This window comes from Sarcophilus harrisii, chromosome 3 (assembly GCF_902635505.1).
Source record: "Sarcophilus harrisii chromosome 3, mSarHar1.11, whole genome shotgun sequence".
Lineage (NCBI taxonomy): Eukaryota > Metazoa > Chordata > Mammalia > Dasyuromorphia > Dasyuridae > Sarcophilus > Sarcophilus harrisii.
Genome location: NC_045428.1, coordinates 358,313,933 through 358,324,291, shown reverse-complemented (window position 1 = coordinate 358,324,291; position 10,359 = coordinate 358,313,933). Strand labels below are relative to the sequence as shown.

Below are 10,359 nucleotides of genomic sequence, written 5' to 3'. Positions count from 1 at the left end.
TTACACACTATCAGGAAAGTTGTAGACCCCTAATTCTCTTGGGTAGAGAAGAGGCCTGGCAGCCACTCACTCAATTTCATGACTGTATGGGCCTCTCATAGGATTTCCCTGTTCCAATTTATCAAACACATTACTGCAAGAATAATCTTCAATTTTCATTATATCTAACCCCTAAGTTGTAAATCACTTAACTGTTAATATTACTCAGTTGTCCATTCAATAAAATGAGGAAATAAATTTTAATCTATCCACTTTGTAGGATTAGTAATGAGAATTAAAATGAAATATTAGGACAAAGAAATTTTAAGTCTCATACATATATGTTCCTCTTCAATAAATATTAGTCTCCATGGAGTATCCAGCACAGGGACATGATATTCATGGTATCTTGAAAACAAGAAGCACTGATGTAAAATGAAGTAACCTGGAAAGTACTGAGCCCTCTTCAAAGAAGGCTCTCAGAGAAGCTTATTCTTCCTTCCAACCCTGCAGTTGGAGAGGGGAGGCAACTGGGATAGAGAAGGTGTTCAAAAAAAGTCAGACTGCATAGTGATGAGTTTATACTGGGAGAGGGGTGATGTTTCACAGCACCTTGATGAGGTGTGAGAATTGAGGGTTGAGCATTCCCCTAACAGCAACAGGGTCTCCCTTAGCTGGTCACAGGTTTTGCAAAAGAATTAACAAACCCCAATGAATATAGGCTCGAGGTTTGTGGCAAGAATGGATTTATATATAGGAAGAAAACAGTAAGCTCAGAAAACAGCTTTCTTAGTAGAAAGAATCCTGTTGGGGCAAAGATGGGTTTACACTGAGAAGAAACAACTCAGTGGGCTTTCCTGATTAGGAATTCACAGCAATGGATTGACAGGTCCCTGGTTTTATTGGGGTTTGCCCTGGCCCTGAGCTGGGAGCATTTTGAGGGACTAATCTTCAACTCAATAGAGGGTGGTGATTATTCCCCTGGCTAAGATCTCCAATTGAATATTACTTATCTGGGAGTTTCCTTATGGACAGAAGGGTGTGCCCCACCCAGAGGCTGAGAGGGTTTGAGACACTGGATCACCCTTCCCCCAAAGATTCCTTTCTGACTTTCCCTCCTTCCCCTCTCTCCCCCTCCCCCCCCCCCCACCCCAGATGAAAGAGAATACATTTTACATTGACACCAACCAGAGCTGCTACTGGGGGAAAAATGTGTTAAGGGGGTCTCATGGGTCTTTGACATTACTGCCCAACAACTTGAACTCTTTGTCAAGCTAAGCAGATTTCAATTGTTAGAGCTGGAACAGATTATGGAGTTTACATACTTAAAACTCATTTTGCAGTAAGGAACAGAGATTAAAATACATCTCTCATCTACTTCTGCTATACCACCCTGCACTTTCTATTCATTCTGAGCTTTTATGAAAGCCATTTTCCCTGCTTAAAATCTCTTCTCTCCTAATCCATAACCAACCTTCAAAATACTTTGATGCTTCCATTACCTATGGTTATATTAATGAGGCAGTATAGTATAGTAATGTGATGAATTTTGACTTGGAGGACATGGGCTCCAGCCACAGAATAGTTGCTTAGCAGTTTTGTAACCCTGAGCAGATCATAACCTTTTAAGTGCCTCAATTTCTTTATCTGTAAACTCAGGGTTGAATTAGATTATATTTACATCCCTTTTCAGCTCTAAATTAAGGTAGTTTACAATAATGCAGATTACAATCCTACATTGTCTTGTCCATAGCATTGCCTTAATCATCTGTTGGAAGCCTGCCCAACATTCTGGAGGACTTTAAGTCATTTTAACATTTGGTGGTACCATTTTGTCCCTCACTATCTTTTCCTCTATATAAACAGGGTGACCTTTTATGGCACACATTTTTAAGATATCTTTTACATCCAAGAGATATAGGGAACAGGAAGGCTTTCACATGCAACAGATCACAATAGATCAAATCTTATTGTATAACTGACAAAAGATGGGGAGAAGGCAAAAATCTTACGGTGTTCTTTAATGACTTTTAGAAGGCATTTGATTTGGTAGAGTAAAAAAGCACCTGAGCAAGGTGTGTCTCATGCACATTAAACAGAATATTTCTTGAAAGTTATGTAACCATTTTCAATGATAATTTTGATCATGTATGTCAGATGAGACATAAAATAGGGAGATGCATGCTCATCAAGTGTGTTTGCCAAGCTGAAGGAACTCCTATGGATGATGTCTCTAAAAACTCTTGTTTGCAGATAATTAATAGCATTAAATTCCAGCATGTAGCAGAGCCTCCTAAATAAAATCCATAACCTCTCAAAAGAGGTTAGCCAAACATCTACACAAAAAAAGTGGGTGAAAAATAGCTAGCATCCAGATGATGACCAAATTAGGTGGACAACCCATACAGCCCATTCACATTGTGTGCATCTTGGACAGATACTGCAAATGGACAATGGATTGGGCCCCAAATTAAATAGAAGTAGAGCAGATGGGATTGTTCTTAGGAGTTCAGAAAGCCTATGTCCCTCAGATGTTTTAATTGAAACAAAAGTTTCTCTTACTACCAATATCCTTTGACCATTTTTCAGTTGGAGAATGGCTTGATTTTTTATAAATTAGAGTTAGTTCTCTATATATTTTGGAAATAAGGCCTTTATCATCTTCTGTCCTTTTAAAAAAATGCTTCATAGATGGTATGTCATTTTTTGGTTTTGTTTTTTGCTATTTCCCATAATTCTCCTTAACCCCAAGATACAAATTCTCCCTTATAACAAATCAGTATAGTCAAAACAAATTCACACAATGCCCATGGTTGAAAATGCAATTTATGCACAATTCAATAACTTTGGGGTGTATGTAATTCTAAATTATACAATATCAGGACCACTGCTCCACCAACAATGCATTCATAAACCTGTCTTCCCAAAGCCTCTCCAACAATTGTCATTTTCTATCTTTGTCATTTTTGTTGATCTGATGTTGTGGAATCTCTAAGATGTCTTAATTTGCATTTTTATTAGTAATTTTATGTATTTTTTCATATCATAGTTGACAGCTTGTATTCTTTTTTTTGGTTTTTTTTGAGAGCTGCCTACTCATATCATTTATTCTATTGAGGAATGGCTCTTATGTATTTGTATCAAGTCTTTATATGTTGATTTGTAAAATTCATCTATTTGTGGATAAGTACTGCTGTCAATCAAAACTATCAGTACATAGAGATCTAAGTGATAGAATCTAGATTTATTAAACATGATTCAGCATAAACTCAGAGTTCTTAATTAACTCTGTGTCTTGAGCAAAAATTTCCTAAAGCTTATGTAGTCACTAATTACATCAGAGGAAAAAAAAAAGGAAAAGATATAATTTTGTATTTACATTCCAGGAAAAAGGAATTTACAATTGCCAAAAGGGGGAAGTAAAGTCTTACTTTCACACATTCAATTGTAAGATTTACATTTCAAGGATGTGCTTGTCATTTAGTAGATTAATTGAGAGGAAGGAGGTTTACATATCAAAGATAATTGAAGAAGAAAAATCACACTGATCTGGAATTTGTCAATACTATTAAATTCCTTTATCTCATCCCATTTTTTATCTCAGTCAAAATAATTGCTTCAGCTAATAATAATAAAAGTAGCCACGTTAGACCCGAATAAGGAAACAAAAAAAAATTTTTTTTTTAAACTGAGAGAAATTTACCACGCACAAAAGTTCCCCCCCCCCCCCCCCAGTTCACGGTTTCTCTTCTATTTTCATTGATTTTGTTTCTATAAAAAAACTTTGTAATTTTTATACCTTCAAAATTGTTCATTTTATCTCATGAATCTCTTTATCCTTTCTTTGGTCAAAGAATTCTCTCACTAACTGTAGTTGTAAAAGATATCATCTTTTCTTCTATTTTATTATCCTGAATGTGACAATAAGAAATCTGAACATTTTTCATATGCAAAAAATAGAAAAGGGGGATTGGCTATGAAACCAAAAATTTCTATTATATTCAACTTGTGTTTTTTTTTAAATATACAGTAAAATTACTATATTAATTTCAAAGATGTCCTGCCACTTCTTCTGGACTTTATTCTGTCCTGTGCATTTTAAAATATTATTCAGTGAAATTTGTAGTTTCTTTTATTTGTTTGTTTTTGGCATCTCTATCACTAGCAGTATTGCTACCCCTAATGTTATTAAATAAGAAAGACTATTAGAATTAGAATTTGTTCTTTACACATGATAACTCTCAATTTTATATAGATATTATTTACCACCTTAATAAAGGGTTTGTTCCCATGCTTTAAAAGATTTTTAAAAAAAAATCATGCATGAGTGTTATATTTTGTCAACTTTTTTTTCTATATTGATAGAGTGATTTTATCATTTCTATTTTCTATTATGTTTATCGTTTTCCTAATACTGAACCAACCTTATATTCCTGGTATAAACCCAATTTTGTCATAATGTATGTTCTTTTTCCCCTAAAATGAAAGCTGTGGAAATACTCCACAGATTCTCTCAAAACAGAAGGCATAGTCTCTGTTCCTAAGAAACTTAACAATATGTTTGGGGAGAAAATATAAATATACATGGTTACTTTTTTTTTTTTGAAAGCTTGCTATGTACTCAACATGGCTTTAGGCAATAAATAACATGATAGATTTTTAACAAAATATTAAAAATATACTCTATCCTATCTGAATTTCCCATCATTTGTAGCTGGTTTTTTAAATGTTCTTCAATTATCTTCATGTTGTATGAATTCTGTCTAGGGAATTGAGACATTTGGAGGCTTTGCCCTAGGAGCAGACATCCGGGCATCCCCTAATGCCCAAGAAGACACTAAATGGCAGTATAATTATCAGTGGTCTCTGCTCTGGATGGAAGACAGCAGGTTTTGTCTTTGGCAAATTCCTATGTCTTCCATATCCCTGGCTGGGCTGAACATCATCAGAGTAATTGGGGACAGCATAATGTCTACTAACCAACAGCCACCATTTAAAAAATTTATTATAAAATTTGCAGAAAAGTGGGCAACCATTTGTTGGGCATGGGATAACGGTGTGATTCCTTTCATGTATAGGTTGAACTTCAGCAGCTGTTGAGGTGTCTTACGACTCTTAAATTCTAATTCTAAGAATATCCTTCTGAACAATGGCGCTTTATGTCAGTTCTATCATTATTTTTGTAGAATAAGATTCCTGTATACAACTCTCCAGTTAGACATCTCAACTACAATATCACATACTACCTGCAGGCAAGAACCACTTTGTAGCCTCTGTGTCCAAGGGGTCTCTCTGCCCCTCCCCAGGCTGCCAACGCACCCCCAAAGAGCCCTGAGCATGCCATTAATGCTACTGACTGCCTGACAGAATGATTTCTGTCAGCCTTGGCCATCCCTTTTGGACAGAAATTCCTCTAGAAAAAAATGGTAGCTGCATGGGACAAGGCTAGCCTGGTTTATTGCTGCCAAAGGAGGGCTGCGGGAGGTGGGTAAGTAGAACAGAAGAATAAGAGGAGGCAGAACACAGTTTTGACCAGGGAAACCCTAGGCCTATTGGACCCAGGGCACTCACAGTGAATTTTTAGAATGCCTCAAATGCAGGGGAAACATCTGAGACAAAGCAGAAGCCCTGTGGGCTCTTAGCTGCGCCCTTCTCTGTGGGAACTCTTAAAGTGTTGAAATCGTTGCAAGGACAGGTGCGTGTCTGTGTGCCCCCCAGGGGGCATTACTAGGTTTCCCTCCCTCCTTTTCTCCCTAACTTTTGCTGATGCCCCAAACGGGCTCTTCAGGGAGGTAAGGAAAGCCGGCTCTATCCAGGAGGAGTTCGAGGCAGGCTCAGAGAGAAGGTTGTGCTTGGCTTAGCCCAATAACGTGCCCTCCAGAAGGGATGGTTGGGACTCTTCCTGGAAGGCCTGAGGCAGGGAGAGTTAGAAGAGGAGCGGAGGGCACTGCTCAGGTCATGCAGCCTTCTCTCTCCCCACCGGGTCAGCATTCAGCATGCTCCCTGTCCATTGTATAAAGTGCTAAGGAAGCGCAAGGGTATGGTTTCAAGATGTCCTCTCCGGGCAGCTACGGGCTCTGGAAGCACAGCTGCATTCAGCTTGGGCATTCCCTGCGTCGTTACCCAAGCCTGGGGACAGACCTGAGTTAAAAGGAAACGACCAGGTCTCCAGCCCCAGGCCTAAGAGAGTCTGAGCCTAGTTGGAGGTTTTCGGTGATCCCAGTCAAACTCCCACGGACAACAAAAATGACCTCCCCAGCCAGGCGGGGAAGGGGGCTCAGGAGGGCAGCAAAGGGTGCTGGGAAGGACAAAGGGATTTCCCTCCCGCTCACAGCCAGATCTCATCGCTGCTCATACTGGAGGCCCGATAGATGTAGCCCAGCATTGGAAGATGCACAAAACCTGTGGGGGGAAGGTGTCCAGAGCTCGAGCTCCCAGCACCTTGGAGGAAGCAGATGCTTAGTCTCAAGGCCGAAGCTCTTTCCCCGGGAGAGTTGGTAGCATGAGTACCGGGGCTCCTTCCCTGTCCCCTGGGAGATATAGAATCTGTGTAATTAGGGGAGGTGAGGAGGCGGGACCCCGGGCCTGTGAGTGCCCATTTTCCTTGCTCTGGATACCTTGGCTGGTGAAAAGGACACCGTTCTCAGGATCCAGGATGTCAGGCCTCCTGGGGTTCTGTGGTATCTGTCCATCAGCAGCTTTGGCTGTTGGATGATAAAGATGGTGGTACTCGGCGCCCTCCGGGGCCAGAGAAGTCTCTTCTGGCGCCCATGCTCCCCTTTCCCTGGTGGGTCTTAGGGGACTGCAAACTCAGGAGCCAGCCCAGGGGACAAGGGCAGGGGTGGGGGAGCCCCAAAGGGCGGGGAGGGCCCTGGGAAGAGACCCTAAGGCCCATCTCTAGTCATCTCACAAGGTAGTTCTTCCTCTTCTGAGCCCACTCTAGCTTTTCCGTGCTCCTCCCACAGTGTGGCACCCAGAAGTGAGCCCTCTGGCCCTGGCCCGACCCCAGGGAACCATACAGCACCTCTGGAGTTGGGGGTGAGATCGTTGAGTTGCAGGTTGGAGGGCAGAGACATGTTTTCCCGGGGCAGTCGCACATTGTTGAGTTTCAGGTTGTTGGAGTCACTGCCAAGGAGGAAAACGCTGACGTCGCTCTTGACCCCGGCTGGGACGTGCTCTTGATTTGAGAAATTTCCCCGACACCTGCACTACCAGTCCTGCCCCTTGCCTGCCCACCCGCCACAATCCCAGCCTGAGGGAGGTTACCTGGAAAGGAGAGACGGTCTCCGAGAAGTGCCTGGGGAAAAAGAAGAGGTGGGCTGGGTGACTGCACCCCATCCTGGGGGACTCAGGGACACCCGCTGGGCAGGGTTTTCACGTGCCCGTCTCGGATAAGAGAATTCACCACTTTTCACTTACGCGCCCATCTGAGCCAGAGCCTCCAGATCCTCTGCGGCTGTCCCAGATCCTCTGTTCTGGGTTTGCTCGGTTCTGCCCCCTGCCCACCATCTTTGACCTCTGGTCCCACCTGACTCTCTCCTGTTATTACTCACAAGTCTCCCTCCCCACGCCAGTTCTCCAGCGTACAGGCCTCCCCCCCCACCATTCCTTTCCCTACCTGTAGTCTTTTTGTCCTTTCTGCAAACCAGACAGGCCACCAGGGTGCCGAAGCCCACCAGGGTGCCCAGCGCCAGGGCTCCGGCCGCCACAAGGCCCAGCATCGGCACTTCCACCCGAGCGGCCAGGAGCCCTGTGGGGCACCTTCGGTCAAGTCCCAGTCACAAGTGTCCCTGCGCCCCCGACATGCAAGGAGAGAACCCTGGAGATCCCTGTGGGGGTGGGAAAGGCCCCGCCCGGGGGTCCTCTCACCGGTCCCACATACTCCTAGGCCCACCCGGGCTTCGGCCCTGCCCCCGACTCACCCGGGGCTGGGAGAGAAGAGCTCGTGACCCCCAGCCCATTGGTGGCCACCACAGAGAGGTTTTGGGCCCGACTGTGGAGCTGGAGCTGCACCGTGTGGTTGGTGAGCCAGGGGTAGCTCTGAGCATCCAGAACCAGGAAGTCAGAAGTGTTGACAGTCACGGGGCCATCCTGGTCAATCCATGTGACATTGGCAGGGGGGTTGGCCCGCACCAGGGCAAACAGCACAACCAGGAGCCCGGGGCCCTGGGCTTCCTGGTACTTGGCCCCAACCTGGGCAATCTCCGGCTTGACTGGGGCAAAGCAAAAGCCACCCCACTCCTAGCACCGGCCTTTCCTCACTCCCCCAACCCTCCCAAAGTGGGGAAGGGGGGAGTCTCGGCACCCGGGGCCTCTTCCCAGCATGGCTGGGGTCTGGATACCCAGGGTCTCTTCTCAGCTAGGGCCCTCTGAGGCCCTTCCCAGACAGAGAATGGGATGTGGCAAGATCTGAGAAGGGGCGTCAGACCAGGGGAGAGGAAACAGGGCCCATGAGTGCCTTCTGAGGATGCTCTAGTAAAAGTAAGAGACAGGAAGGCGGGCTGCTCTGGTCTGTCCTCCAGGCCTGAAATCCTCACAGTATGGGGGCAGCACCCAGACAGACCCCGGTTAGGGGAGCCCCATGCAGAGCCCTCCCCCTGCGCCACCCTTGCCACCCCAGGGGACTCACACTGCACGTTAAGAATGACGGAGGCATTGGTCACCCTCCTGGTGTCTGGGTCCTGCAAGGAGCAGTTCAACTCATGCTGGGCCCTCTGCGCAGTGATTGTGAAAGTGCTCGTGCTGCCTGTGAAGGCCTCCCCCCCCACACTTAGCAGCCTGGAAGTGTTGGCTTCCTGCAATTGTCCATCCAGGTACCAGGCCAGCCTCGGGGGGTCGTGCCCGCCTTCCACCTGGCAGGTGAAGGCGCAGTGCTCATTCTCCCTCAGGGCCCGCTCCGCCCACGTCTGCCCATCGATCTGTGGGGCCAGCTCCCCCTGGCCTGCAACAGAGGAGGGGGGTCATGATTGGTGCTCCTTGGGAGCCAGCAGCGGGACATCAGAGGGAGCGTGGGTGGATGTGAGGCATGTGTGGATGGAGGGGGCCACTGTGACACAGATCACGGGAAGGTATCCCAATGTTCAAGAATGGCATGAATGGGGCTCTATTTCGGGAGAGGCAGGGAAGCCTCCCCTCACGGGCACAAGGGAGTTCCTCCGGAGGACCCAAGGGCAGGGGACACCACGAGGGGCGGGAGGTAGCGAGGAGTGGGGTACCTGGGCTCAGCAGGGCCTGGACCAGCAGCAGCGTGGGAGGGAGCGCAGGGAGGATCCCCGAAAGCATCATGATCAGTCCCGGTGAGAACCCCTTTGGCTCCTAGGGGCAGAGGGGAGGGGCCTGGGGATGGGAGGAAGGAAGAAAGGCAGGGTGCGCACCGGAGCCCCCTCCCATACACACGGACATGTAGAAAACCCATGCACATGCAGACGCTCAGAAATACATTGACAAATACACCGGCTTTTACAAAACATGCACAGAAACCCAGTAGCTTCTGTGTGTACAACACTCACAGATACACATGGAAATCTGCATATATGTGCACTGAAATGGGCATGCACAGAAACACTTATAAACTGCCAGGCAAAAAAGTGTGTCCCTGTCCCTGAAGGTCACCACCTCTCCCCCGGACCGGGGGTCCCCTCCCGCCTGTCCCTCTTTCCGGCCATACCCCTTCCTCTCTCTCCCTACCTTTGGCTTCCTGCCTCCTCTACATGGTAGGGGCAAGGAGGGGAAGGTTTCAGCTTTGGGACTTGTTCCAAGGAGCAGGCAAGGAAGGCATCTGGAGCCAGATGTGGAGGGTGGAAGGGCGCACCATGCCCAAGCCCTGGTCCAGGCTCCTCTCCAGGATTGGGGACAGCAACTGCTCAGGTCTGATGAATACTGCAGTATGATGCAGGGGCTCGGAGCATGGGCAGACAGGGCCAATCAATGCTCGATCTGCCACTCGTCCCAGAGGAAGTTTAGACCTCCGGACCCCTTTGGACACTTTCCTTCTGAGAAGCTGGGGACGGTAGCCCCCCCATGTCATCTCCAAAACACCTTAGTGTAGGCAGACACACACAGGACCCCCTGCTGCTCTGACTGTTCCACAACGAGCCATCATCAGTAGCCCAAACCCAAGGAGTCAAAGAGTGCTAGCCTCTATGACCTTGCTCCCCCAGAAAGAATCAGCGTGGGTGACGGGGGGGGGGTGCCACTGGAGCTCCACTGCCCCCCCAACCTTCTGTTACGTTATCAGTGGGCTGCGGGGAAGGCAGGCGCACCCATGGGCAATATTACAGATACGAAAACCTGATATCATTAACATGGCAATGCCTTTCCTCAAAACCCCAAGAAATTGGGGCCAAGAGGGATAAAGTGAAGTTGCCCAAGGTTACAAGG

The 10,359-nt window shown here is 46.7% G+C and overlaps 1 protein-coding gene across 2 annotated transcripts; it reads right to left on the bottom strand.

Moving 5' to 3' along the window:
- Positions 1-5,418: 5,418 nt before the first annotated feature.
- On the bottom strand, positions 5,419-9,769 carry TMEM25 (transmembrane protein 25). Of its 2 annotated transcripts, none has more exons than XM_012544977.3 (9): positions 9,667-9,769; positions 9,195-9,315; positions 8,609-8,920; positions 7,902-8,192; positions 7,598-7,729; positions 7,246-7,276; positions 7,004-7,104; positions 6,597-6,683; positions 5,419-6,381 (listed from the first exon to the last, which is right to left on the bottom strand). In XM_012544977.3, exons 2-9 carry the CDS (start codon positions 9,262-9,264, stop codon positions 6,308-6,310), a joined length of 1,098 nt encoding a protein of 365 aa, XP_012400431.1. In that variant the 5' UTR covers positions 9,265-9,315; positions 9,667-9,769; the 3' UTR covers positions 5,419-6,307. The 2 variants fall into 2 exon arrangements, with proteins under 2 accessions (XP_012400431.1, XP_003764221.1); XM_003764173.4 differs by having other exon boundaries at positions 9,195-9,294; positions 9,667-9,741.
- Between the last annotated feature and the right edge of the window lie 590 nt (positions 9,770-10,359).

What these genes read in the sequence shown, in the direction of transcription:
- TMEM25 (XM_012544977.3), bottom strand. Translation starts at nt 9,264, where the DNA reads ATGATGCTTTCGGGGATCCTCCCTGCGCTCCCTCCCACGCTGCTGCTG. An exon ending in CGTCATTCTTAACGTGCAGT is followed by an intron (nt 8,193 to 8,608) that starts GTGAGTCCCCTG and finishes GCTTTGCCCCAG; the next exon opens with TCAAGCCGGAGATTGCCCAG. An exon ending in TGTCCTTTTCACCAGCCAAG is followed by an intron (nt 6,382 to 6,596) that starts GTATCCAGAGCA and finishes TTCCCCCCACAG; the next exon opens with GTTTTGTGCATCTTCCAATG.